The 27914-nt window shown below is 51.2% G+C and overlaps 9 protein-coding genes across 9 annotated transcripts; 2 read left to right on the plus strand and 7 right to left on the minus strand.

Annotated features, from left to right (window-relative positions):
- Nucleotides 1-1505: 1505 nt before the first annotated feature.
- Nucleotides 1506-2038, plus strand: PSV08DRAFT_363428 (uncharacterized protein). Its single transcript, XM_014228532.2, has one exon. It carries the CDS (start codon nt 1767-1769, stop codon nt 2004-2006), a length of 240 nt encoding a protein of 79 aa, XP_014084007.2. The 5' UTR covers nt 1506-1766; the 3' UTR covers nt 2007-2038.
- Nucleotides 2039-3603: 1565 nt separating this feature from the next.
- PSV08DRAFT_310032 (uncharacterized protein) lies at nt 3604-4448 on the minus strand. The gene is made up of 3 exons (XM_066092647.1): nt 4395-4448; nt 4216-4219; nt 3604-4120 (listed from the first exon to the last, which is right to left on the minus strand). Exons 1-3 carry the CDS (start codon nt 4433-4435, stop codon nt 3791-3793), a joined length of 375 nt encoding a protein of 124 aa, XP_065948941.1. The 5' UTR covers nt 4436-4448; the 3' UTR covers nt 3604-3790.
- A 4518-nt stretch (nt 4449-8966) lies between these two features.
- Nucleotides 8967-10997, minus strand: PSV08DRAFT_205049 (uncharacterized protein; the record flags this gene model as incomplete). The annotated part of the gene is made up of 2 exons (XM_014228535.2): nt 9618-10997; nt 8967-9560 (listed from the first exon to the last, which is right to left on the minus strand). Coding segments are annotated over exons 1-2 (1884 nt in total), but the record flags the coding sequence as incomplete, so codon positions are not given.
- Nucleotides 10998-11531: 534 nt separating this feature from the next.
- On the minus strand, nt 11532-13306 carry PSV08DRAFT_205052 (uncharacterized protein). Its single transcript, XM_014228536.2, has 2 exons — nt 13103-13306; nt 11532-13050 (listed from the first exon to the last, which is right to left on the minus strand). Exon 2 carries the CDS (start codon nt 12948-12950, stop codon nt 11718-11720), a length of 1233 nt encoding a protein of 410 aa, XP_014084011.1. The 5' UTR covers nt 12951-13050; nt 13103-13306; the 3' UTR covers nt 11532-11717.
- A 1405-nt stretch (nt 13307-14711) lies between these two features.
- Nucleotides 14712-15705, minus strand: PSV08DRAFT_402977 (uncharacterized protein; the record flags this gene model as incomplete). The annotated part of the gene is made up of 4 exons (XM_014228537.2): nt 14712-15061; nt 15114-15454; nt 15516-15621; nt 15672-15705. The coding sequence occupies 4 exons, from the start codon at nt 15703-15705 to the stop codon at nt 14712-14714; spliced, it is 831 nt and encodes a 276-aa protein (XP_014084012.2).
- A 329-nt stretch (nt 15706-16034) lies between these two features.
- On the minus strand, nt 16035-19922 carry PSV08DRAFT_363433 (PHD-zinc-finger like domain-containing protein; the record flags this gene model as incomplete). Its single annotated transcript, XM_014228538.1, has 5 exons — nt 16035-17354; nt 17407-18236; nt 18289-18456; nt 18506-18789; nt 18845-19922. The coding sequence occupies 5 exons, from the start codon at nt 19920-19922 to the stop codon at nt 16397-16399; spliced, it is 3318 nt and encodes a 1105-aa protein (XP_014084013.1). The 3' UTR covers nt 16035-16396.
- Nucleotides 19923-20679: 757 nt separating this feature from the next.
- PSV08DRAFT_225787 (uncharacterized protein) lies at nt 20680-23182 on the minus strand (the record flags this gene model as incomplete). The annotated part of the gene is made up of 3 exons (XM_014228539.1): nt 20680-21554; nt 21696-22943; nt 22996-23182. 3 exons carry the CDS (start codon nt 23180-23182, stop codon nt 20680-20682), a joined length of 2310 nt encoding a protein of 769 aa, XP_014084014.1.
- A 1040-nt stretch (nt 23183-24222) lies between these two features.
- On the plus strand, nt 24223-25011 carry PSV08DRAFT_310077 (Nnf1-domain-containing protein). Its single transcript, XM_014228540.2, has 2 exons — nt 24223-24659; nt 24717-25011. Exons 1-2 carry the CDS (start codon nt 24271-24273, stop codon nt 24994-24996), a joined length of 669 nt encoding a protein of 222 aa, XP_014084015.1. The 5' UTR covers nt 24223-24270; the 3' UTR covers nt 24997-25011.
- A 905-nt stretch (nt 25012-25916) lies between these two features.
- PSV08DRAFT_225790 (NAD binding domain of 6-phosphogluconate dehydrogenase-domain-containing protein) lies at nt 25917-27450 on the minus strand. The gene is made up of 2 exons (XM_014228541.2): nt 26564-27450; nt 25917-26499 (listed from the first exon to the last, which is right to left on the minus strand). Exons 1-2 carry the CDS (start codon nt 27323-27325, stop codon nt 25951-25953), a joined length of 1311 nt encoding a protein of 436 aa, XP_014084016.1. The 5' UTR covers nt 27326-27450; the 3' UTR covers nt 25917-25950.
- Between the last annotated feature and the right edge of the window lie 464 nt (nt 27451-27914).

Genomic DNA, 27914 nt, shown 5'->3' on the forward strand with positions numbered 1-27914 from the left:
CTACGCTTACTCCTACCTAAACCGGCTCACACCCCCAACCCCGAGGTCTGACCTCGGATATAATAACCCTCTTCACTCCGATTCTCCCTTTCCTTCGGCGGTGTAAGCATCCGCGTCATATATAAGCTTATCTGTCATGTAGTAAGCGATTCCTTCCCGTGCCGGAACACCCCCCCCCCCCCCCCCCCCCTTGTTTGATATTCGGAATGCTACGGGCGAGAGAGAGAAGAAAAAGACGCTTTACTTGCCAGATCTGAAGGGGGTATTTTGGATGTAACGTAAGCATGGACGGTTCCCGAGTTTATGGAGAGTTCGGATAGTGTAGTTTCCTTGTGTTGCAACACATACATATGTACGGGGCGTTGCAGCGCACATGAGTACTTGCGAGATGTGGATTTCATGGCAGCAGGTACGGGAGTGAGAAGAGGGGTAGGATATGGACATGTTCCAGCATATGAATCGCGGGGTTATGCAAAGGCATTGCCTTCCCTGTCGCGCGCAATGAAATGACATTCAGACCATGGTATGACTGCCTAAGGTTCGTACCTATCCGAAATGAGAGAGAGAGAGAGCCCAGTATACTTGTACTGTCTAGCAAAAGGACATTGTAGTGTACAGGACATAATGAGGCTCTGCTCGTGTCCCATACGTTCGCATCTCTAGTCACAGCTCCTACCGACTAAGTATTGTAGTTTTATATACTACTAGGGCCGCTGGTCTAGTGTTACATATATCTTGGAAACGTGCTAGATCGTCCTGGGTAGGTACATTACAAAACGATCTACCTATCTTGGCATCGATCGCATTACCATAGTCTTGGAATTTGACTCGTACTGACATGTCACGTTTCGCATCGAGATTTTAGAAGCAGAGTACCAAGTCGTTTTCATAGAATTTGCTTCGACAACAAGAGTATCTTGGTTGTCGGAAGCATGGTCTCAGGGTCCAGAGGAAGGGATGATTGCAGCGGCACGTGATCTTTGCTCCTACCCATGTATTTTATTTGGCATACTCGAACGGCGAACTCATCAATGTCTTGCGGTGAAGAGGTATGGTGGCATTCACGTAGACTGTAAGCTAGCAAGATGCTTACGATCCATTAAGTAGCGAGATGCCACGTTAGTCGGCGCCACAGTTGCATGGCAGCCCTCATTTCCGCACGCCCTTATACCCGGGGCGTCCGGCTCTAACATTAGCCGCAACACTTGACTCCATGTGCCACCTCTCTATTCGCAATCAATCTGAGTTGTTTTGCAATAAGAGGCACACGACCTCTGGTGACGCGGCAGCACACCTACGGTTCAGGTGCCGTTCGTTTCGTGTTGTGGTCTGATTTTCCATCGGGCCTTAGTCCTGTTTGGCCTAAAAGGGAAACCCATCATGCCACTTTGAAGCCCAGGACAGCGTGAAAGGATGGGGTCAGCTTTCCATGTGACTTTATCAATGGGCTGTTTTTTTCAGAGCGGTAAGCTACTTTAAGTATCAGAGCTCTTGGTGGTTCGGCTGTTTTTAAGTTTTATTGTCCTTTTTTTTCACACGCGTTCGTCTCCAAAATTCTCTTCTCTTTCCTGGCTGGTTATACATTCCTCTCCTGGGCCATCTTGGACCACTTTCATTTTCTCTGCGCTCTTGGACTGTTTTGAATATATATCGGCCGCCCCACAGACCTCGTATTTATTTTATTCTTTGCGCATTGCAACATTGTCAGATTGCCAGTCGCTTTCCAACGCTTGTTAGGCTGGTTCGAGATTCTTCGGCACTTTGAAATGATGATAACAAAAACCTTTTCTTTGACAAACTTTGTCATTGGATCGTCTGCGCTCTGTTTCCAGATCTTCGTTCTCTACCCATGGCACGAGAAGCTTGAAGAGGAGTTTGTCCAGCTGAAGAAGGAGCATGCGACGTTGTTGGAGGAAATGCATCAGAATCACAGGAGTGAGTTGAGGGGCATACGGGAACAGCTGGAGTTGGCAAATGAGAGGAGGAAGACTGGTCGGTTCTGGTAAGCGGCTATCGCTCACGGAGATGGAGACCAAACGTGGTCAAGGGGGGGGGGGGGGAAGAAGAAGGGGGTTACAGATGAATACATTCGGAGTGGAGGTTCTGACCATGTTTCAATAAGAGGGTGAGATATACAAGGCGAGGGTTTGGTCCGCAAGATTCGACTTGGGATGGAGATGAGATGATACCACTTTCACGGCGCCCAACAAAAACACAGCGCGAACATGTCTATTCGGCATCCAGCCACGATCCATCCAAGAGCTGAACTTGGGCCGTAAATCCTCAATGTGTTTCAAGATCTCAGATTTCACAGAGGATCACTTTGTCAACGTGGAATACGACCCTCCGAGCTCCAACCAATTCCATTACACGCTTGCACCTACCCAATACAGAAAAAAAAGAGCTGTACAAAGTGTATTGAACAATAATCAGATTTCCTTTCCTCAAGACTATTAACCGTTTCAAAAAAAAAGAAAACCTTACTATACAAATGACGACTTTGTCACCAAGAAGTACATACACATACGCCTCTTACATACATACCAATCGTAACAACAACACTTTGCACCTCCCCTTCGGCCCCACTCCAGTCACGCATGACCTCAAACATAAGACTCGGCCCCCAACACCACCCACAATGAATCTAGTATCTCTCTCTTTTTCCCTTTAGTCTAGTATTTTTAACAACCCTAAAACCTAAGCCGATCACAACCCCCCCATTCACCCTTTTATTCAGCTAGTGCTTCAAAGCGATAGCGGACTTGCCCATTTTAAGCTATGAATTTTGCAGCATGACTTTTGCTTCCCGTTTGGGAAATTGTAGCGATGAAAAGTATCCAATTACAAAAAGATGTGTGTGTGTGTTAGCGTATTGACACTAAGGGGCGGTAAAAAAAAGTGTAATTGAATCGGATTTGGATTTGGATTTGGGGGATCTACAGGGTGAGATCGGGGAGCTAAAGAGTAGATTCGAAAATGGGGGGGGGGGGGGGGGGGGCGCTGGGAATAAAGTGTTAGGAAGAATGGTTGATCGGTGTGGCTTTTTTTAGTGTAAGGGGGAGGTGGTGGTAGAGTTTATTTGTACATGTAAAGTGATTAGGACGGGAATTATCATTTATTGCCTAGACTGTGTTAACATGCTGACACATAAAGTCAGTCGAGTGAATGCACTACTTCAAATTATATTCACCGTGTGAGGGGTAGGAGCGTTGCGGCGGCCGGTTTGTTCATTTGATATCAAGGTACATGTACATAGGCGAAGAAACCTGGAAACATAGCCGTGACCCCACCACCCAGGGAGCACACGGGGAAACAAGCGAGAAAAAGAAGAAAACAGGAAAAAAGTGATTAGTAGTGCGGAGAAAAGGTATAATGCCATAGGTGTAATGTCGAGCCCCAGTACCCCCCGATCCAGTCCCCTGTCCATGCTACCAAATGCCCTGCGAACCCGGTGATAATGTCCTGACTCGGTAGCACCGGGCAGCAACCATGGTCCGCCATATCCGATGTATATGCCGCGCTAAACCAAATCTGCAACCAGCGACAGATGGAAATACCAGTTCGCGTGCGTCATGCCGTAGCATTCATTTGCGTGATCACCCTCCCCCTCCCGAAAAAAAACATGTGCCTGGTGCCGTATGTGTATTTGGCACGGAGAGCCTTAAGAAATGCCTACATCGGGGCAAAGAAATGCTGGGCGATAGGTTGGAAACCGCCGGTGTGGGATATCGAATCGCGGTATATGTGAATGTTCAGGGCGCAGAGTAACAGAGTTTCGTCTGGTGAGCCTCTACGCCTGGACTTCCTTCTTTTCGCTGAGGGCTCTCGGTCGGAAGACAGCGTCCTGGCCCGACATGCGTCGGCCGAGGGCGCGGTCAAGTTTGGCTCCCAGCGCCAGCTTGCTCATGTCGTCTGTCTTCTCGTTGCTCATGGCGTATCGTTGTTGAACCAAACGCTTGTCCTCGAGACGGTTAAAGCCGGCGTTCCATGACTTGATGTCTTGCGACTTGGGATCGCCGGCGGTTGACGAGGCTTCGGAAAGGTGCGAGGGCGCAATTGAGGGAGCCAGAGTGGGTGCGGCGCTGCAGGTGGACATGCGGGTGGAGGCGCGTTTGGCGGTGCTCTGGGGTTTCTTGTCGTTAGACTGTTCTTGTTGGGACATGTTTGAGGGACGGGTGTATTGTGTTGTTGCTGATGCTGTGGGTGCGGTGAAAGTTTGGGAGGGAAGCGGGAGCGATGTGGGAAGAAGAGCAAGTGCAAGAAAAGTGCAGAGGGGATGAGAGAGCTAGTATGATGGGCCCAAGAGTGCAGGTGGTGCATAGGCACGCACCGGCCAGGCCTAGGGCATGTCTGAAACGAGCAGTGGGTACGTAGGGACGGGAAAATAGCTTACGTTGGCAAGTATGGGCCGTGAAGACTCAAGCGAGTTGGTCATGGTGCGGGCTGAAAAGTTGGCAGTCGAGGGCGGTAGGGAGTGGGTTGGTGGTGTGGAGTAGCAAGTGGTAGTAGTGGCAGTAGTGGTGACAGAAGTGGTTTGGGGGACGGCCGCCGTACTAATACCACGGCAAGCGTGAGACGCGGCGGTGACGGCAAAGACCGGAGCAGGAGATGGATTCGAGAGGAGGCCGCTACCTGGTGAACAGAAGGCGACAACAGATGGAACGTCGACAAAGCTGGCCCAGCGTCGCGCCTCGCTTGTTTCAAAGGACCTAGACGGGCAAGGGAGTGGCCCGAGTAGACAAGATCTACCGGCAGGGGGGCCATGCTAGCCAAAGGTTGCAGAGGTTGCGCCGCCGGCATCAGATGCTGCTGTGCACACCACATGCACGCATCGAGCATCTATACACACAGACATGTACAATGCCCCCTCTCTCGGCACCGCCAGACAGCAGACACGAGCCTGGCCTCGCTGTCGTGGTGTTGGTGCCCCGGCCGTGTGGGCGGAGTGGCACGCACAGTGAGATGAAGACAGGAGTCATGCATCAAGACAATCTCTCCAGCACCAGACTGCATCTATCCATGTGTGCAATATACACACGTACAGACTCATGTCCAACCAGCTCCTACGACGCCTCTCCCATGGCTCCGTCGGCCGGTCTTCTGTGAATGCCGGCGGCCACTCTCGTACAATGCCCACGCAGGCGTCATGACTACCCAAATGCCCATGACAGCCTGCAGCCCACTTACAGCCTCTACAGCGCCTCAGCCACGTTTTTCCTTGTGCGGGAACCCACTTTGGCCGCCGCTACCGGCCTTGGTGCCCTGGGGAGGGGAGAAACCCACCGGTACGCGTGTGCGAGGGCGCGCCTGAGTGGTTGTACCCCATCAACGGCCCGCATCGCAACAAGCCCTCCTGTGACCACACACCACCACCCCTTGGTTGCTCCATACGTTGCAGAACCTCCTATCTTGACGGGCTCTGGGCTGGGCAGCCCCAGTCTCGACGGGTCAATCAATCCATTAGCACCAGTCAGTCAAGGTGGGGTGTCTTCTTTTCTTTTTCTTTGGCCATCTTCAAGTGCACCCTAGACCCCCCCTTTTAAAGCACTGCAGCTAGTCCCAGCTATTCAGCTCGCCCATGCCCTTGGCCATCGGCAGAATAGTAGCTATCAACCAACGTCATGTCGTAATGAGCCGCTCTGGGTTCGTCGGGACCCTTGACATGTCATCTGTCTGTACGCCTCCGAATGATGCCGCGGGAAGATTTGCCGTTTACTTTGCATTTGCGCTGATATCACCAACCCACCTTTCTGCGGTCTTAGCTCCTGCCCGATGCCTCTTTCTTCATCTCTTATTATTGTTTGGTCCCGCGTCTCCCAAAGGAGTTGAAGATTTTCCGATCGGCTTCCCAGGCGGACTGCGTGCAGTCAGCTTACTCGACCAGAAGGAATCGTCGGGCGCTGATCGTCAGTAGAGTGTCAAGAGTGTCAACGCGATAGCGCCGTTGAACCTGTCCAAGCGCCCTTGCATGGGACTGAACGAGATGGGATGCATGCCCTGCATGCCCACGTGGTCAGCAACGTGGACGCACGGCCGCAAGTATCGGTGGGCCCAGTTGGGCATAGAGTCACGCCAATGCCAATGCTGAAACCCAAGGGAACGGCTATCACAACCGGTGAGCGTTATGCACCTCTTCAGCATCCATTCACATGTTGCGCTTGACCCGGCACCACCATCCTACAGCATCGCGTGGGGCGGGTAAACCATCGCAAGCTGGACAGCCGAGCTGGCGCCTCCAACTCCCTTGTCTCAACAACTCGAATAGCATTATCTGAACCTGCATAGAGTATGCATGTATGCAACGCATCTTGACTACTGCCGTCATGCAGTGTGATGACGGCGCAACCCCTCAAACCCGCCCATATCCGACATCAATTCACATGACTACGACCGGCCCTGCCTCAGTCACGCACGTCTGAGAATAACGGGGCGGGCGACAAACACAATGCGATACTGAAACATGCGAGGCTTACTGGGCCAAGAGGTTGAGAAAGGAACATCGCTAGGCTATCCTTACTACAACAAAGAAAAAGCTGCTGCCGACCTAGACTAACGGAGGTATGCCCCCGACTCCTTTCCATTCACACAACATCAGCCATGGACTCCCAGGCAGAAAGGCGAGTCCTACAAGATGTTGTTAGAATCAAGCAAGAACCATCACACTTGAGGGAGACAGCAACTCATATCCATCAACACTCGTCTTTAAGCTAGCCACCACATATTTCTCCCTAGGAAGCTCAAAAAGAAAAGGCTACAACAATAAGAAACTATACCTTGAATCCCACGCCCTTCTTACAGGCTTGAAACATGCGCCTACTGACCATCACACACCTTATCCCAACACCACTTCAGCAAGCAAACAAGAAAGAGTTCATCCAGTCTCTCACCTAACAATCCCCAAACCCCACCTGATCCCCTCCACACTCCGCGCTAAATGCAACGCCGGACACGGGGTCCGCGCTTTCCAAAAACTCTACTCGACCCTAACAACCCCTCTAGTTGATCCAATCCAACTTTCTTTTACTCCCGCCAGCTCGATCGACCCTGTTTGCGTTTGCGCAAATGATATACTTAGTTGCGGTCCGGTAATTAGTACCTCGCTTGATTAGATCTGGTTGCGATAAGAGACGAATGAAACACAGTAGCGGGCATAAAGAATCTGGAGAAAGTGGTACGTTTCTTCAATTGAGTTTGGAGATGTGGGTTATAGCGGAGGCGCTGCATATAGTAACTAGTTGGACGGGGGGAGAGCTTCTTGTGTAGGTTCAATAAACAGGTTCGAGACGCTGGATGCCTTAGGAATTGAGCAGCGAAAGCGTAGAGTTGTGAGAGGTGCAATCCAGTGTAGTTGCATGTCGTGGTATACCATACATGTGCGCGTATGCATCACAGTAGGAGAGAAGTTCTTCTTTACTGGACAAAGGAAACCCTTGTGTCGTAGACTTTACGTTGCGCAGATGCTGACAGTTCAAGGCGCGTACTCCTCGCTTTGGCATGCTGTTGAAGATTCGCAGCCGCAAGTCCACTTTACTATTCAATCAAAAATCTACATACAACACTCAAACCCCCTTTTTATATCGTCCATCCCTTGCAATTAAAGCCCAAATATTCTCACAGCGCTACACTGCAGCAAACGATGACACCACATTTCGGAACTTACCCGCTACACACAGATCTGACACAAACGGCACAAGTTTCAGATGTATGTATACAAACATAGCATGACTTACATTCTCCCACAGAAACGCCGCATTCCATCTCCCTTGTCTGACTCTTGCGGCTCTCGACTGCAACATGCGGGTGCCAGCTGGCAACATACTAAGTTCACAGCGAACCAAACTCACCGGAGAAACGTAACAATTCACCTCTCATATGACCATTCGTGTAACATACCACACAATACCGCGTGACACATCCACCTGAACCAGAACTTCTCCTCTCCACAAGCCAATCAAAGTCGCACAAAAGCAAAACTTACAACAAGTAACTTACGCCGGTGCTTGCAATCTACACAACACACAAAGTGAAAAAGAGCGACTACTTACCATACTAGCCCACAATCTCCACAATCACATGCTTTTTCTTCCCCTCCCCCCCATCTCAACCCACTTTCCGTCAGACCACCTTCAGCTGCCTCCAAAAGCAAAAGATAAGAAAAAGTGTCGAATCAAGAACTCCCCCACCTACAAGTACCTCACATCCATCATCCTCAGATAAATAAATAAACAAATAGTAGAAAAAAAACATTTCAACCGTCAAAATCTCAACCCCTCCCCCCTCCCCCCCCCCAAAAGCGATGCATCCCCATAAACCTGTTGAGCCCCACCACCACCAACCCAGCCTAACCTCAAATAGGGCCCCAGAAAACCCCGTCGGAAAACGGAAATAGGAAAAAAAAGAGTCCCTTTAAGCGTTCACGCAAGAAGGAAGGGGAGGGGGGCGGAGGGCCCACCGCAGGGCAGGCGAACGACGTTCGCTACAATCTACGGCTTGGCTGTTTTTCTTGCCTTGGTGGGGTGGTGTGTGTGGGTTGGGTGGGCGTAAAGGAAGGGAGGGGGGGGAAGCTTACCCCATTACGGTACATTGATTTTTTTTGGTTTGGGTTGGTGGAGAGGCTAGCCCCCCACCCCCTGGTATCCTACACGCTACCGACGCTCTTTGTTTTGTAGCGACGCTTGGGAATATTGTATGTATGTATGTGTGTGTGTGTGTGTAATGAAATGAAAATTTAAAAGGTAAAATAAAATAAAAATGGGGGAGAGGGGGAATTAAATGATAGCTTGATATGATTGCACGACAAAAGGTAGTTGCGATAACTCTTCATGTCTCGTGAATGCTGTTTGACTTTTGGCGCAACACAAGTCTACGTAGCGTCTCCTCTCATGCGGCACAATACAATGCACAGCACCCGTCAACCATCATGTGTATCAGTTACCAAACCTTTTGTCGGTGTCAAAAGTCTACACATCCATGGCTGATGGGTCCACCAACTCAACAAGTACATTACAGATGCCATCCGCCCAGACGGCAAACGCCTTTTCCCTCAACACGCTGTACCAGTCGTCAGCACTGCGAATATGGCGCCACCCCTCGGGCCCGATAGATTTGATGACAAAGCGGGAAAGCAGCCTGGTGTCGCTATTGTTGCATTTATCCATGGTGGGACGGAGAGCGGGTGCAGAGGCAGGGGGCAGTAATGCAGCCGACACATCATCAGCTGGAGGTATTCCGGTGCATTTGCTAGTTGCAATGGGTCCTTGAGGAGCATCCTCAGTTTGTAGTGCATTGGCAGCAGCCGCGAGTCCGCGGAGGTTATTGCCTGGTGCTTGAAGAGGCCCAATCCACGACTCCAGTTCGGGATGACTGTCCATGGCATTTTGCAATAGCGAAACAACCTCGTTTACAAAGTCGCTGTAGTCATACCAAGCCAGGTGCGATTGCGGGTCGGCGGCGATGCGTCTCTCGCCTATTTTGGTGTCTGACGTGGTGCCAGATGAGGGCCCTACAAGAAATATGTTGATATGTCTTAGGTTGGGATTGGTCGTGCCCGTCCTGGATAGCTGGTCTACGTCAGCACTCAAATTATCCAATGCAACCGTAACCAGCGGTCAACGTACCTTCGAACTTAAAGCTGTTGTTACATGATCATGCGTCTTTTGTTCCAAACCCGCAAGGCATACCTGGTCCTGTGATGAACGTTGCTCGAGAGCGACGGATGTTGGCGATGACGGCAGAATTGCCTGTGAATACCGGCAAGGATGCAGGTTAGGATCGAATGCTGGTTGCAAGTGATGTTCGAGCCGGTGTTCGTCCTGATTCCCATCTTGCTGTGTAACAGCCTTCACATTGCTTTCCTTCTCTTTTTGCTTTGAGCCCCCCTTCCTCGTCTCAATTGCATATTGTCGTTGTCGTTCGTTCGTGACCATGCGTCTCATGAGAGGAGTCACGAGACCAATAATCTTGTTACCATCTCTCGGCCAGATGAGTCGTGGACTTGCCTCGGGCGTCTCCATCTCCCCCAGCGCACGAGCGGCTTCTATGGTATCGTTTTCCTCTGGCTTTTGCACATGCTCACCAAAAAACCGCTCGCCCACCCCACTGCTCAAGAAGTCGCGGACGCAGTTGAATAGCCTCAGTTTGACCATATCGTTGTCTCCCTTACCACGATTGCCAACGCAACTTTGTCTTTCGGGATATGACGAGTCAAGCATATATGCTTTCGCAGAGGCCTGAAGCTGGAGAAAGTTCTCAGGGCTGAGCCGGAGAGAGATGAATAGCTTGGACATTGGTGGACGTGTGTGTTTACGAGCTGTTCTCTCTGATGATCGACGGAAGAGGGCAGCAGCAGAATGGACACCTGGAGTACGGGCATTGTTGGGTTGAGGCTCACTGGATGGTGATTGATTGTCATCGACTAAATCTCCACCCATTTCACAGATGCCGTCTTGTAATCGAGGGTCTGTAGGTCCTTCAAGTCTTCTCCGTCTGGTACTGATAGGTTCATCTGCTTTGAGGGAGGAATCTGCAACTGGAGAGCCAGTCGGCCTTTTCCTTTTGCCCCTACCTTGCGATGTAGGAGTTGTCCTACCTGTATCACTTGCATCCATGACTTGAGCAGCGTGGCCAGCAGCTGTGGCAGCCTCCAACAACTCTACGAGATTATGGTTCTCTTCCAGTGTATGATCGACAGATGTCTGTTGCGCGGTGTGTTCGGCATACAAATGTGGGTTGAGATGATGATCGAGCGGCGCCGTAACAACAGCGGGACCACCCAAATCATATTCTTCGTCTTCGGCTACGAATTGGGGCGGTGCAGCGTTTGTGCTGTTGGACGTGGTAATGAACTGGCCGGAACGCATTTGGTAGTAGGGTGCGTTTGTCGCCATCGTGGTTGCTTGCCCCGACATCAGACGGATCCCGCGGTTGTACGAGTGAGCTGTCAATGCGCAATGGTAAGTGTTTGGATCAAAAATTTGAAGCGGAAATGGCTGCGAATGCGAGCTCAACTACGAGAGTACAACGACTCGGTCATGCATGGCAATCGAAGCTCTCTTATATCCAAGCTGCCATATATTTGGATTGACACTCATGTAGACAAATAGCTTGACCAAGGCATGGTTTGTGTGTCGAAGGAGAAGCAATGCATTGTTTGGGTCGTAGCGAAAAGTGCAGTTTGGGGTCATGTCGGGGACGCAGTTGGCACCGAGAAGCGCACTTTGGGCGCGTAGTTTGGATTCAACGCAGAAAAGTGGCGGACGGGTTGGGGCAGCAGACAATTATTGCGCACCTGATGTGGGTTGCTGGCGCTTGCTGTTGTCTGAGGGACAAACAGGGCCAGCCAGAAAGGCGAAAGTCGCGGCGACGCGGCGAAGTGGGTTTGTGTTGTTTGCACAAATACCGCGCGAACATGTGACTGCCGATTAGATAAGCCACAAGTGAGTGGACCCAATAATATGATTCTTTTCAGAAAAGATGCAGTCCCAATATACAATTCCGTGAATGGATTCTAGCAAAAGCCAGAGGAAGTATATTTGTGCTGAACACTTTCACAGCGGCTAAACCACAATCACAACCTGTGTGTTCTTGCTCTACAACAATCGACAAGGAGAAGCAGTCCAGAGAAAATCGAAATACTATGGTCGATTTGAATAAGCCATGTCTAAATATTCTACTCGCAATGTTTCCGAAATCGATAAAGTTAGAGAAAAGCAATCGTGTCAAAAACCGTCACCCTCTTTCCACTCCCTTCCCATCTCCAACGCGCGATTTCGCGGGTCCTCGCCTCGAGCATAGGCGTCATGTCTTAACTGATCGACCATCGGCTTCAAGCGGTCAATCTCCCTCCTATATTCCTCATCCTTACCTGGCTCAGGTGTCTCGATCTCCTTTAGCTGTTGCATATTGCCTTCCTTCTTCGCTTGTGCGATATACCCTGTTCTCTGATACCAGTCCATGAGCTTTGCTTGGTTGTCACCCAACTCGGCCGCAAGAGCCTTGAAGTTGTCGTATTGTTCTTCACCGCCAAAACAAATGCCGTACTGGTCGCAAAAACAGAAATGCTCTTTTGGGCAGTAAATGTTTTGACCTGTGAAGATGAATTGCCAGATGTACTCGAAGATGCGCCCGCTCAAGTAGTCGGGTAATTGTGTGTTAAATACCCAGTCACGGTACCAGACGTATTGCGCCAAGGGCTTCGCTTGTATCCGTTCTCGCGAGAGGGCAAACTGGGCGCAACAAGGCTGCGCCAGCACACTGGGGATTTCGTCGAGGGGGAAAAGCTCGCTCCATGACTTTGCAAGAAGAACCTCTTCCTGCTTTTCCTTGTCCTGTTCCGTCACACCTGGGTGCATCCAATCCGGGCAGCCTGGGCGCCAAGCGCACCTCATGTTCACAAAACCTTCTCTCCAAACGCGTGGCCGACTCAGACGAGTGATCATTTCGTGTGCGTCGTTGCTCAGGAGTACATCATTGTGCCATGATAATTGATGCGCATGCATGAAGATGGCGACATCAGGGAGGTTGTCGTAGTTGTCAATAATCCATGATAGGTAGATCATGACTTCGTGACCCTTGTTCTTTGGGGGGTGCAACGGCGCAGTTGGATCGTCCGCGACATAGACAACTCTGTCTTGCTGCGGCAGCTTTTCCAGTATCCATCCGATATCCTCTTTCTTCGTCTTTGCAATTATCAATGTCGATGTGTAATTATGCCCCGGAGGCATCGGCGAGCCTGGTTTGAACACGGGTTTTGGATTCCAATTCATGTAGTCGGGATCGTCCAATGGGTCCGCGCTGTGCGGTTGCGCGTTGCTGCTAATGTGTTCGCCCAAGCCCACATGTTGAGGCAAACTCCTCCACGTCTCGCTTGTGCGTATGTCGGAGTAAAAGAATGCAATTGTGGAAAGGACGATGAACACGGCAAGGAGCGGAATGAAGTTTCGTCTGGTCATGTTGCGTAAGGAAGGAGGTGGAGAGAGCAACTTGGAAACCGAGAAAGCCAAGATGGTAGGAACGGAGACGTGGGCTGTGTGAGAGCCCTACGAGAGTCCACTGCGAAAAGGTCAACACGCGCTTACGTCGGCCTGACTGGGTGTATCCTTACTATGAAAGTTGACCACGATGTGGAGGTGTCCGCGCGGCAAGATTAATGCCAAGTTACCGCCGCGTCCCCTTGCGAACAGGTTAAGGTAACGCGACTGCTAAAATGCCCCAGAGAGGGTTGAGGAGAGAGGGAATACAGGATGCCATGGATGTGACTGCGTACTCCCCTGATGTGTTGCCGCCGTCAGGCTGGTTACCTGTCGATGCGGGCTTGCGTCGTTTTAAGTTAACCCCCCAAATGATCCACTCACAGGGACCCCTGCGCGGGAGCCGAATCAGTATGGCGTCGAGCGGGTCGATCCCCAAGAATACTCCAACGCTTCCATTAGCTTGAAAAGCGCCACCATCGCTACACTGAACTGAAGCAAGCGTTAGTGATACAAAGTGGCAAAAGTCACCGTGTGAAAGCTGATTTGATTGTGGCACAGACTTCATTTTTCTACCTGGCGAGACAGGCCAGTGTGTACCCCAGGCAGCTCAGATGATGGTCTAAACTACGACATGGTGTAATCTCATAAGCTTAGCTGATCAACTGGCGAATTGCGTACCATCGCAGATCCAGGAATTTAATTGGAATCATTGTCAAGCATATGCACACCTACATGCAAGCACTCTAAGCTGCGACAGCACTGGCAACTATATGCGCGCGCTCCATCTTGAGACGGCGACATCTAATGAGAGCCTTTTGAGGCGATAGGTTGCAAAGATAGTTGGCAGAGAGGGCTGCGTGAACGGACGTATTCTCAAGCTTTGCACTTGGTACACAGTCGAAGGGAAGTGCGGTGATGAGCAAACCACGTATGACCAAAAAGGGAAGTAAGGTGAATAAAATTCGGGGAGGGGCCACGCACCTTGCACTGTGTGTACCTTAAAGCCCGCACATATTATGACCATTTGCATCGAGCAAACAGCTCATCTACAGGCTATAATCACAGACTTTGATATCTATGCACGACTCGGCCAAACGGCTAGTCTCGGCATTCCGACATGCGTCAGACAAAGCACGTGGGCGGGCGGTGGCAGCGATGCATCTACAGTCATCGTCGTGCCAGTTTACAGTGCGAAAGGCTGTGAATGTTCGATGGCGAAACTTTTAGGCCCAATTATGCTACTGGGTCGGGAGGGGCTGTGCTGACATGATGGCGGTTATGGTGGATGATAGTGAAAGTGTTTAGACAGTGCTGGTCATGCGGAAAGGTGGTGTGGACTGGCTACTGGATGTCCAGGTTGCATCGAAGGACAGTAGATAGAAGTACAATTTGGTGTCGATCAAGATGATTGATGGTCCCAAGGGCTATAGACGATGCCCCGAAAGCATTTAGCGAAGTGCTGAACCGATTTTCCAAGGAAATTACCGAGCTGACGAAGGATAATATCATGTCGAGCTGCAAGAAGGCAGACCACGGTAGAGTGCTACCTGCGCTGCCGTGAACCATATCGATGAACTTTTGTCGACCACATGCCCTTTGTGTAAAAGCCGTATTAAACTGAACCCCAGTGAAGTAGTCATAGGATTACAGAAGTGAAGTGCTGGAAAAGGCGCCAAACCGAGGAAGCCATACGAACCCTAACTTAGTACCGCTTGGGTTCTGCCTGGGTCAGCTAAGGAGCTAGCGGTATGAGCGATCGTAATCACCCTCGTTGTACGAGCGACCTCCACCTCCACCTCCACCACTGTACGCGTCACGGGGAGGAGCGGCATCGTAGGCACCGGCAGCTGGCGGAGGAGGCCTGTCATAGTAGTCACCGCCGCCACCACGACGGTCGTACCTGCGCTCCGAAGCATATCGGTCAACACCCCGGGGATAGTCATCACGGCGGCCAGCTCCATAGCCACGATCGTCGTACCGCGAGCTGCGAGAGCCATAGTCATCGCGTCTCCCGTATCCACCGCCGCGACGGTCGTACGAGTCGCGATCGCCGCCGTAGCGAGGACCGCCGCGGCCGCGGCCGCCAAACTCTGTAATATTGTCAGCCCCGTCACCAGCCATGTAAAAAATAGGCGCACTTACCGCGCTTGGGAGGACCGTAGTATTTGCCCGGGGTTGGTGTGCGAGGGCGTGCACGGCGAGCCTTCTCGATACTCAATGTTCGGCCTTGGTGCACTTCTCCTTGCAGTCCCTCCTTGGCATTATCGGCCTGCTCAGCAGTAACCATCTTGACGAAGCCGAAGCCGCGAGACTCCTTGGTGTGGGGGTCGCGCATGATGTTGCACTGCTCGACATCGCCATACTTCTCAAAGAGACGCGTGACTTCGTCCTCGGTGAGAGTAGGGTGAATGCCGGTGACGAACAGGTTGGAGCCCGAGTTGCGGCTCTCATCGTCATCGTTCCTGCGCTCCGGGGGCGGACCACTGCATCGACGTTAGCAAACTGTGTCATCACGAGGAGATAATAGCAGGAGCAGGAACTTACCGGCTATCGCGACCACCTGGAGAGGCGCTGCGAGGACGCGCTCCGTCATCGCGACGGTCAGCACGCGGAGACCGGCTGCGATCGCGTTCGTAGCCGCGAGGCTCGTCTAAGATGCAGTCAGTACACGGCAAAGAAGGCACAGGCAGACAAACATACCATCGTAGGGGCGCTGTTCGTTCTCGTACTCCATGGTGATGATGTCGTGGTGGGTCAGGAGTTTGTTGGTTGAGGAAAGGTGTTTGCTGAAGCTGGAGTTTAGGCGGTTTTTTTGGCAGGGCTGATCGACCGTAGCCGCGTCTCACTTAGTAAGCGTCGCGCTAAAATGACCGGTGCTGCACTGAAGTGGAGTAAAAGTGGAAGAGGAGGGTGAAGGGGAGTCGATGCACAAAGCGAGACTGGCTGCTATTTGTACGAAGCATGAAAACGACAAAGCACCAGGCAGCTGAGTGAGGCAACCGCTAGGGGCACCGGCCACGCAGCAACTCTGCTAGCCGGCCCGTGAGGCTCGGCTCCTCATCCACATCTGCTCTCAACGTCTTTACCCAGACGGGCCATGACCGGCAATTCGAATCGTCAACTCAAATTCATATTCAGGCGTCTTGCACCCGACACTTCGTTGCCCTTGCCTATAGGATCCCGTGCAGCCAGCAGCCAACCAGTTGCGCCATATCAAACATACCCTGCCCGAAACAACACATGGACATGCGCTGACCAGTCCCCGCTGTGAAATTTACGCCACACGCCGTACGCCTGCAGTACACCTTCCAACCCCCCAAGAAGGTATATTACAAATGCCAAAGATAATACAAGATGCGACATGAGTGGCCCATGCGCAAGAAAAGTAAAAAGAAAACAAAGAATACAGTATCCACCACACTTACCTACCAACCCCTCGATCGCTTCTGCCGTTTGCGTGCCACTGCTTTCTTGATCGCCGCTACGTTTGCATCAGACGTGTCTACAGGCCTAACAGGATCCGAGTCAGCAAGGCCATCCAATTCATCGTCGTCGAGCTCGCTCAATTCCTCGCTCATGTCTCGAAGCACCTCACGGCCCGTGTATCTTTCCTCATACACGGTGGTGCCGTGCACGTCGAAAGTCTCAAGGTACCAGGGCACACCGCCGTTACCCAGCGGGTTGAGCAGGTTCTTCTCAGATCTCGGAGGAGTCAGAGGCTCTGAGCGGCCGTTGACATGAGCATGGTTTTCTGCGAGAGCATCACTTTGTGACTGATTCCTTGACACGTGTAATGCATCTTGGCCGAGCTGTAGAGCAATTGCTGCCTCGTCAGCCGCTTCATCATGTATCCGATCTGCATCAGCAGCGTTCTCGTCAGGTGTGGGCGCCATTTGCATCTCCTCGGGCTTCTGTCCCATTACAGCAGCCTCCTCTCCGTCGATAGCATCTTCTTGAGCCTGTGCAATACTTGGCTGATCCATCTCAGTGGTTTGCCGAATGTTTTCGTCGTGTGAGAGAACACTGGGCCTGCGTTGAAGCTTCTGGTTGAGGAGCGTCTCGAGGTCGGGTAGTTTTTCATACGGCCTGCCAGCCAACTCGGACTCCTTTCGCATTGCATCTTCAAAGCTAGGTTGTAAGACTTTGGTGATTCGCTTGACAATTTTCTTCATCTCTTTCTGCTCAGGTGTCAGACTGTTGTGAGAAACCTGGTTTAGTTGTTGTTCAGCATCACTGATGTTGGCAACAGCAGCAAACCCAAGTTCAGCGCTTAAGACCGCTGCCATGTCGTCATTAAACGCCTGGACGGATGTGTAGAACTTTTCGTCAAGTCTGGTTTGAAGGTGATTGAATCCGTCGCTAAAGTAGCCTCGACTATCGAGTCTGATACAAGGTTAGTAGAAGATCAGCCAAGAGTGCATGGTGGGCTGCTTACGCTTGTGCTCGAGCCAAAATGGGCTGCAGTAGTGTCGGAATGGGAAAGTAAATGCAGTCCACAATCTGTTGCAAGATGAGGACATCTTTGAGCTTTTCAGCTTCTCGCTGTTTGACCATTTCGCAAAGCACACGAATCTGTTCCATGTCATCTTCAAGACGCTCTGCAAATTCAATGCGTCGCTGAAGTCGAGGTCTGCCAGCTGCGCCCATGCCTGCAAAGTTACGACGAGTGATCTCCATGGATGAAAAGGCTTCCATTTGGAGTTGAAGGCGCTTCAGGAGAGCAGCACCACGTCGTGCCTCCCTCTTCAGTGTCCAGTATTTGCAAGCATCCTGCACAAACTCCTTTCGCTTACGAATGTTGAATCTTATCAGCGTATTTTCGACGTTGTGGTATACGGCCTGAGGAACAACGGGGGCTCCAGACGGAAGTCTCCAGGACTTTGTGCCTGATGCGCGTTTGCGCTTGTTGGAGCCTGTACCATCGTCATCTGGCCCTTCAATGGAAGGCATCGCATGCGATGAACCGATGGAAAGGGCGTAGGCTTGGCTGTCTGGCCATCGGACATGGCGCATTGTATGGCGGTAAAAGGCCTTTGCATCTGCAATTGCGCTCTCAACATCATATTCCCGCTTCCAGTCAGATGGAGTGTGACGGTCACAATAGGCTTTGAGCACAGTTGCATCCTGTGCATTTGCCGACTGTGATGCCTTCATGCGTAGACACAGTCTGGCTCTGCGCGCACATGTCACGTGGAAAGCCTCAAAACACGACTTGTGCCCGCACTGGATACAAGCGCCCATTTTCTGTTTGCAGATGTAGCATGACTGTATTTTTGGTCAGTCTGATGTAGAAGTGAATATGGCATCGTGATCTTACCAGCTTCCAGCGTGTTTTGGGCACCTTTTCAACATCCTGTACTGGTTCCTGGAAAGTTGCATTACCAAGGGATACCTCTGGAATCCACATGGCGCACAATAGATGTGCCCACTTCATTGTCGTGGTTTGTTTGAAGGCACCGTCTACATTTGGACAGAAGATGCAACCCTGTAACAATCAGTATACGCATAGGAGAGTGCACATTGACGAGACGTACCGGAAGCTCACTCGCAGGCGTACCGCGCCCTACTAGTTGGCACCGTCTGCATAGCCACTGGCCTTCTGGAATAAAGGGCACGCCGTAACATTCTTGATGCACAGCCAAATCGCAGCCATCGCAGAATACTATAGCATTGGTGTTCTCGCAATCGCCATCATCGCAAATGGCACATTTTGTATCCTGTTCTTCGCCTTGTCCGGCAGGCTCGCCGTTGACAGCGGCCGCACTGCTAGATCGTGGGCGATGTGTCTGTGGCGGCTTGGGGTTTGGTTTAGGTATGCCTTTTACACGTCAGCTAGCGCACTATGGACATGAATCGACCTCGGCCCAACTTACGCTTCTCCAACGCATGCCATTCTTTCTCAATTTGAGTAATGGTGACCTCGAAGATTGCAGGTTTAATACCTTCGACGCCTTCTTCTTTTCTCTGCACATTGAGCGCTTCCAACCATCGTTCATCCTGTTCGTCCATGTCGTACTCTACGCGACCTATGGCGACTGCGCCAGTAGTTCCCTCAGCCTCTGTCTGCAATGTGAGATCGAGGTCTTCTTCGATTGAGCCTTCAGGAAGTCGGATCAGGCTATTCTCCGAACTTCTTGTAAAGACCTCGCTCTCCTGATAGCCAATATTTGCCATGGTCTTATCCACATAGTTGACTTTGACACCTTCGCTTTCCTCGTGCTCTTTGAAAGGGTCTACTTGGCGCACTGACGGCTTGGGTAAATTCAGTTTCTCGCGGGGGTTCATCGTCGGAAGTGGATTAATGCGCGGTCGAGGAGGGGAGCCCAATCCCGCGAGCATAGAGTGCCTGTCGCGCGGGGGCCGTCCGGGGCGTCGCTTTGGCGTCACAAATGCACTCGCATCCTCTTGCTCGGCAGTCTCCACCTGCTGTGCCCGCATGCCATCGAGGACGGCGGAAAGACCCGTATCAATCGCATATTGGCCACTAGACGAGACGTCCTGTGGAGTGCCGGAGGCACTCTCTGCAGGACTGATGCCATCGATCTGGTCTGCGCTATAGACCGGAAATTCGGCATCTATGTCGAGATCCGGGTGGAATTCATCCCAAGATCTCTCTTCACGCGGCTTGAACCCGTCGTTCTGAGCCACGGCGGCGGCAACTGCAGCGGCCGAACTGGAGCGAGGTCCAGCTGACGGCCGTTCGCGTCGGGGTCGAGAGTATGAAGGTGATGGCGCTGGTACGGAAAGGTCCTGTCTCCCTGCGCGACTGCGGGCACCCGTGTAGCTATACCCGGGTGTTTCTGGCCCTTCAAAGTCGACGTATTGTCCACCGCCCCCTCTGCCGCCTGGTATGTACTTGCGCCGCTTGTTGACAGGAGCCGAGTCGGATATGTATCGCCGGTGTGGTCGTGTACTTCTCACGCGTGGTCGTGGAGTGTCGATTGGCGCCATGTAGACAGCGTGGCGTGTTGGGAAGCCGGCAAGGGTGGGCTCGAGGTCGCAGAATAACGCGCCGGCGACTTGCGTATCTCACCGAGTAGCCTGACAAGACAGCGTGTGCATTGAATCTGTGCAAAAGCGTGATAATGCGATGGCCCTGCTTGGTGAGATCCAGCCCGGTGATAACCGATCCGGTTAGTGTGCCAAGACGGCAGGTGGACCAGTTCGCAAGACGCAATGATCCAGGCATGCCACAAAGCACCCACGCCCGGACGGCCTACTCTAAACTACTATTCGATACTGGGCTGCCCGTCATCCCATATCCCATGAGCTCCACAAATAACCGTTACAACTGTCAGGAAGCTGCCCCGCTCGGAGAATCAATACTATTCTAGTCATCATACCGAACCACTACGGGACTATTGTGGGTTGCATGCGAACTGTTCTGTTAATACTGCGAATAATCCGGCACGAGCGTTGGCCTTATTTTTTTCCCGCGACCCTCGCATGCAATCTTTCAGAAACTTTGATTTTTTTCCGATTGGTCTCCTCACACATTTGCACTGAAGCAACCTTGACAAAATACTCTGCTTCACTAAGGGCCCATCCTAGTCGGGCAAAAGAGAGATGAAGCTCCCCGTTGACATGCTCGTTAGCTCAGAGTTGGTTACCAGGCTTGCTATGTTGTATCGTGTCAAATCACACCTCTTCTCCGTATTATGCAATACGTCATCGCACAGCTTCCTTTTCTCCCATGTTTGCAGAGCAATCACCGATAGTACCACCCAGACTCGTATCGATTTCCATAACAATCGATTTCTCCAACTTCCGCATTCAGTGGCGTTCTCACAACAGTGATGTCTCCAGGCCAGTAACCTTTGACATCGGGATTAACCTCACCTGTCGCTAGCAGCTCGTCATAGGCAGTTTTCCTTTCTCTTCGAAACTTACCGATCTCTCCTATCACATCAAACAATCTTCTGGGGCTAACTTCAGGTTTCCTGGACTCAGGAGCTGGGTGAGTATGATCAGTAGCAAGTTCTAGCCCGCTCATGGCTTCTAAAGGCAGCTGACGAACCAGTTGCTGACTGGGCTGTCCACACTCTTCATCACCGAAGAATGAAAAGTCGTGCGACGCAGCTTCCCAAAAGGCCTCTGAATCAGCATCCTCAGTGGTTGACTTCGTGGGATAAGCGCGCCAGCTTGTAGATATCTTCTTAGGTATCGGCTGCGGAGAAGCCATCTCTAGGACAATCCGTCGCAGGGCAAATAAACTGCGCGCATACTCCTCTTCAGCCAAGGTACGCCTGCGGCCTGGAGGGAGCGCATAAGTGTTTCTGGCTCGTTGTCTAGCAATAGAGGCCTCATCTGCTGCATCTTTGATAAACTGAATGACACGGTCTACCACGTACTTTTCAGCTGCGATAGGTACACTGGTGAGAACCAGAGTGTGCAGATTGGGTAGCATTCCTGGATGCAGACGGGGTTCTTGTGATTGGCGGTAGGATAGCCGAGCTTCCATCTCTTCAACCTGAATAAGGGGATTTTCTTGACATATCGTTTCAAGAACAGGTGCAGACAGGAATTGCATATCGGGGGTAGGTGTGGGCGGAAGCCGCGAAGGACTCCATGATGGGAACAAGTCTCCCTCGCCACTACTTCTGTGGTTTTCAAAGCTTTGATGAAGAGGACTGGTTGGGGATAACGGCAAGCGCGTCTGATTGGGGTAATTTGGGGACTCTTGTTGGCTCAACGACGGCTGCGAAGTAATGATGGGAGCTGGACTTGGTGCAGCCACTACCTTGTGATCACTGGCGGCTGTGCTTGAAGACGCATGATTCGACAATCCATCTGAGGGGAAAGAGCCAGGCAATTCGACTGGGTATGAATCTGCGATTTCCTGGATAGTGGTGAACTCTGAGTCAAGTTCAGGCATTGACAACTCTGTATTTTCAAGCTCATGAGCTTCTGGACGCTCATGAGCCCCAAGTCCTCCACAAAGTTCTGCACGTGGCGATTTAGCTCTCTCTATGGGAGCATCTTCCGTCACTATTTGATAGTTGAGTCTGACATAGCCCAACTTGTGGCGTGCGAATCTGGACAGGATGGGCACCAACTTGGCTACACTCGGCAACTTCATGTCGTCTTCTCCAGAACCTGGGTCGACAGGACAAGGATTTCTGATTGTAACAGGTAGTATGCCTGCGTCCAGAACCTTAAGACGCCCTGATCGTAACAGAGAAGAAATTCCTTCAATGGTGATGTTGTTTGCTGATAAGTAGAGATGTGATATCCCAACATCTCGTGCTTCCTCGATTGGCAATGTGCCAACGAAACCTCCAGTAAGCTTTTTACGAAGACTTCCTACAAGGTTCTCGGACTCGAATACATCCATTTCATTATCCCCTTGCTCTTGCTCAACAGGTGCCAAACGACCCCGGTGCGTATGTGGAGTAATTACTCTCTCTTTCAAGCAGAGTTCAAGGAGAAGTCGTGTACTGGTATCTGTCAAGAGGTTGTTGCTGATATCAAGACTTCTGACCCGACTTCTGATCGAATGTGCGACTATGGAGAAATCTTCATCTTTCAGGCCAATACCGCAGAGATTGATAACACGTAAGTTGAGAAGATGCTTGAGAGCAGATAGTACCGCCTTGCCTCTAGCGGCTCTAGTTTTGGACAAATCCAAAGATACAAGATCAGGGAAATGCGGAAGAGCTTCTGCAAGCCCTGCTGATGTGGCATTCATACAGCCTGAGGCATCAAGCAGTCTCAAACTGAATACTGGAAACTTAGGCCTTAGTCGTTGGCTTGGATAGCGAAGGCTAAGAAGGCTCGCATGGTCAAAAAATGGAAGGCCATTGACTATCAAACATTGGAGACAAGGGAGGTATTCCAGACAGTCTCGAAGCCACTCTGAATGCGGACCAGAATATATTTCGGCATGGGCAGGGGGAAGACAGAGCGTGTGCGTGAGCTCACACACAGAAGCGCGCGCATTGGGCAGAATACGCTTGAATCGCGTCAGAGCCACTGATGTGTGAGTTAGTAGGTATTTCGTGCTCCCTGCGTCATTCTTCTATACCAAAAACAACATCATTCTGTTCTCCAAAATGAGAGGCTGGACTTCCCCAGAGGCACGGTGTAAAAATCTTGTTCCATTCTCGGGAGACCAGCGTTGCAGAGCATAGTGCTTGGGAAGGCAGGTACGGCGCAATGAGTGTCCAAGCATTGGGACAAGTTGCAGCTTCGTACGAGGGCAGTTCGTCCATGTTGATTTCCGATATAGTGTCCAGATAAATACCGTATCACCACTCGAAGAGATGAGGGGAAGGTTCGGGACATATAAGCGCAGGATTCAGGATGGTGGCGGCGGCAGTGTTCGCATTGGCATGCAGGTTGCGCCGACGTCATCCAGCCGATGCATAACGCGGCAATTTCGATATGGAGATCTTGTGGTGTTTTCACTTTGTGTGCCAAAGATACTGTTATGTTATTGTAGAATGAAGGATCGTAACTCATGAAAACGGCATGCGTTGGCCCTGCGTCACGGAACATACACTCACGTGAGCGCCCCCACACCACTCCGCTTCCCAACTCGCTGCACCAGCAAGGACGGACAACCTAAGACAAAAGCTGTCATTCCAGGACCTAAGTATCGCAGGAAATAATCGATGGGGACATCTTCACAATCCAAGAGAAAGTGTGAAACGCTGCTCATCTTCTCGTTTGGCCTCGGGAGTTTAAATGGATATGAAAACGAAAAGAGTGGGAGGAACCACAACGCTTAGAATACAGATTGCCGCTCTGTCTATTTCAATATACAGTATGTTTAGCTTTCATCGGCTTGTGTAATTTCTCTACTGAAGCTTTGACGCTCAGAATCCCACAGTCCTTTGAAGCTAAGTAAGGCCTTTTTATGTATTCGTGTACGATAATTGTCCCAATACAACTACTTACATGTGACATCTGACATCCAATGGCATACATTTGATTCAATCCTTTCCCCTTGTCGGCATGCTAAGATACCAAGCGACTCGTTTTATATGTAGTCGACAACTACAAGGTGCTCTTGACTTAGGTAGACCCAATATCTAATATTGGTCGCCAAAGTTCTTTAATTGTCGAATTCAGGTTCGAGCAATAGACAGGAACGATGTTTTTTTTGGTGAAGCCTCATCACGTCAGCGCATGGCTACGTAGCATAGGCGCGGGGAAGTGGGGGCATCGTAGCGATGCGCGTCGTCACGTGCGTAGTTAGCGTGTTGTAGAGTAAACATAGCCGGTATTGGTTGTGATACAGCAACCACACACCTGCTAGTAGCACATTCGAGACCAACTTGTCTTGAAAAACAGTTCCATGATGCCTGCTGCTACAAACCCCAATTCCCGCTCGCCCTCTCCCACACCTGCCCGACCCATCGCAGAGACACCTGGACCACGCGCGCAAGGTCTAATCAATGTCTTCAACCAAGCCTCGAAAGCCACTCTAGACAAGTGCTCGGCCAAGAACTTTGCTTCGTGCTTCCCCACCGCCGCGCAATATAGCCCAGAGGTTCTGGATAATCTGAGGGGCCAGATCGTTGACCAGCTTGATCGAACATGGAAAAGCAACTTTGAGGATATCATGGAGAGGAGGAATGTGGTTAAACTGCTCAACTCTCTGGATCAATGTATAGAAGATGCAAGACTACGGAAGAAACGTGCGGAAGAGAGCGCAAACGGAGGACCCGTGGAGACGCCTGTGCCGTAAGTACTACATGTTGCGCCGACCTGTTTCTTCTCACAATGCTAAACACTACGCAGACCTCACACCCTTTCGCCTGCCGAGATCCACCTGGCCCATCTCATGCCCTTCCTTGAGAAGCAAGCCACCGCCATGAACACCAAGCTTGTCGAGACGCAACAAGCCAACACGGAGCTGCTATCGACCGTCACGGCGCAGCGTGCGGAGATTGAGTCGCTAGTCAGAGGGTTGGAGAACGTTATAAAAGATCTGGAAGCCAGTGCGCAGACAATGGCTCAAGATGATGTGCAAGATTTGAGCAAGGAGACGAGGGATTTGGAAATGGCGATGCGAACATGATTTCAGATGAGGGAATGTAGTATTTGAGAAAGTATCACAGACTCTTGTAGGAAGAGTTAGGGGTTACTAGTGGGCTTCCCCACCGAGACCGACCTTCGGGCATCTGACTTGGGATATGTCGTAAGACATGCGTACCAAGGGGCTTTCGAGAGTCGAGCACTTGGGGGTACCCTCGTAAACGGCGAGCGCACGATTGCCTTTTCCAGGGACACTCGGAAAGGAAACCGCGTCTGGGGCCGTTCGCAGCCCTTTCCCGGAATCTCGCACATGAGGCCAGCTTAAAACGTTTTGCAGGTGCGTGGGCTATCATGGCGAGGAATTCACGCCCAGTGCCTGTTGTACAACATGCAAGGTTATCTGTGTTGAACTGCTTGGTATACCAGCAGGCACAGCCATGGAAGGAGCAGATACACTCATAAATGGCCCAAGAAAGGGAGTAGAGTGAGCAGTTGATTTGGAAGCGACAGAGAAAGATGTGCGCCGTATCGTAATCTCAGTTATGCCTTCAAAGCTACTTCACGATGATGTTCTGCTTGGGTCTTCCCTTTGATCCCATGTCCATCTGATGTCATTGGTCATGTTTATTCCAATTCAAACCACTCAACTGAGTGACTTTGCCGTTTTGCAAATCAAGTCGAGATTCCATATTCTACTAAACTTCCTCAGATTGTGTAAAATACATGTCACTGTTATTACAAATCCTTTGCATTCTTTCGTTCTCAAGATGTTTCAATTATTCATTAAGCTAGTGGTACTATGCATGCGTGAATGTAGCTGAGAGTGAGAAAAGATATGATAATGCATTTCGACACTTCGTTTTCGAAGAGTGAGGAGACAGATTTCCCCTCTTCATTTACTATCACATTCCCCCCTCCCCTCCCCAAAAAAATACAATTTATTCCTCTATTTTTTTTTTAAAAAAAAAGAAACACTTCATAATCTCATCAAAGAAGCCTACTTCAAATAACATCCCAAAAGCCCATTCAAGCTAAATTGTTTCCCACTTTCCAGTAACTTGTTCAACGCCGCAGAACCAAGATACACGGGGCACTTGATATTCTGCGCCTCCTCAACCGCCAACTTCAAGGTCTCCACGTAACCTCCTAGTACGCTTCCATTTCCATCCTCCTTACCCTCTAGAATCTCAATCATCTTCTGGCCCGCCTCCTTGAACATTGTGCTGCCACCCGCGGCATCGCACACGAGCGTGTAAAACTGCGGCAGAGGGATACCGACGTGTTTGGCGAGGGAAACAGCTTCGGCCGCTGCAACGAGATGGATACCTGTGAGGAGATTCACCGCGTGTTGCAGTTTTTGGGCTTTCTCCTCGGGAGAAAGATCGGACTTGATGGAAGTGACGGGATCGGGCGTCCAGAGACGGACGAGACCCGCGTCGTCGTTTGCGCCCCAGCCGCGGTCGAGGGCGGAGAAGTACACTTGTTCTGCGACAGAGCAGAGGGTTGTAGGGAATGCTGCGGCGCGTGCTGAGGAGGTGATGATGCCCTTTTTTTGAATATCGATGTTAGCAAGAACAGAATGAGAGAGAAGGATGGGGGGAAAGACATACCGTATCCTTCAAGATAATCGTCACAGCACTCGCCCCGGGGAAATAATCCTCCTTCAACGTCCTCTGACTCCTATTCTCAAACATCCAACTCCACGCCTTGGACCCATTCTTGCCCACAACCTCATCATATAACTCCTGTCCATTAACGCCCATCCGCGCCGCAAACCCATACGCCTCGTTCAGCGACAGAATCTGGATGGCAGCAAGCACCTGATGCACCATCTTCATATTACTCCCTGCGCCAACACCGCCATCCACAATGAAGAGTTTAGACGGCGCACTCATTTCCTCTAGGAGAAACTGGCCCTTCTCAAACGACGCGGCAGACGCACCCGCCATGATGGACAGTGTGCCGTCGGCCGCTCTAATCGCGCCCCCAGACACCGGTGCGTCGATGAAGGCAATGTCCGACCGCCCAATGTCCACAAGCTGCTTCTCGACCGCCTGCGCGTACGCGCTGGGGACGGTGGAGCACAGCAGCAGCGTTGCACCTTGGGGAAGCGCGTTTACGATGCCGTCGGTGTCGAAGAGCGCGGGTTGGGCTTGCGCGGCTGAGGCGACCATGACGATGTAGAAGGGCTTGTCTTTTGCGGAGGCGGACAGGGAGCTCGACGGTGTGCCCCCGGCTTTTGCGAATCTCTCGAGCGAAGGTGGGTAGACGTCGAAGCCGGTGACGGGGTAGCCTTGCTTGACGAGGTGCGTGGCCATGCCCATGCCCATGGCTCCTAGGCCGCAGAAGCCAATTTGTGGTTTCGACGACATTGTTGGTCGTTGTTCTGGAGGGGCAAGTGTGGTGTGTTTTTTGGGGAGGAATCGATGGGTGGAGGGGTTTGTCTGTTAGGTAGGTGGTATTTAAGACTCCCTTTTTTCTTGATGGAATGTCTTTGGTAGGAAGACGAAGAAGAAAAAAAAATAGAAGAGTAGGAAGGGAATAGATGGAGCCTGGGTAAATACAGAACAGGGTGGTATGTACAATTAGGATTCCAATACACGAAAGGGTAGTTTAAAGAGTTACTCAATCTAGCAATGCCGCTGAGCTGCCTAGCCCCCCACCTCGGGTTGATGTTAATATACACCGAGCTGGTCCCCACCCCCACCTCGGGGTAACGCCGTGTGCAATCGATAATACCTAAGGCACCCCGCATGTCATTACAGCAGTGTCACGTGAGGCAAAGCAGGGTGGTATAGGTCAAGCTAGGCTGGGTTATTAGTGCATGTACTCACTCCCTCCTCAATCCATTCTTCAGATAAATCCCAAACCACGAGCGGCTCTACCACCATCCACTATTCCATTACCAATCACCGAGTCAAAATCTTCCCAAATGCCAATATCTGGCTATCGAAACCCATT

The sequence above is a fragment of the Bipolaris maydis genome (genome assembly GCF_028858645.1).
Source record: "Bipolaris maydis strain C4 unplaced genomic scaffold PSV08scaffold_9, whole genome shotgun sequence".
NCBI lineage: Eukaryota > Fungi > Ascomycota > Dothideomycetes > Pleosporales > Pleosporaceae > Bipolaris > Bipolaris maydis.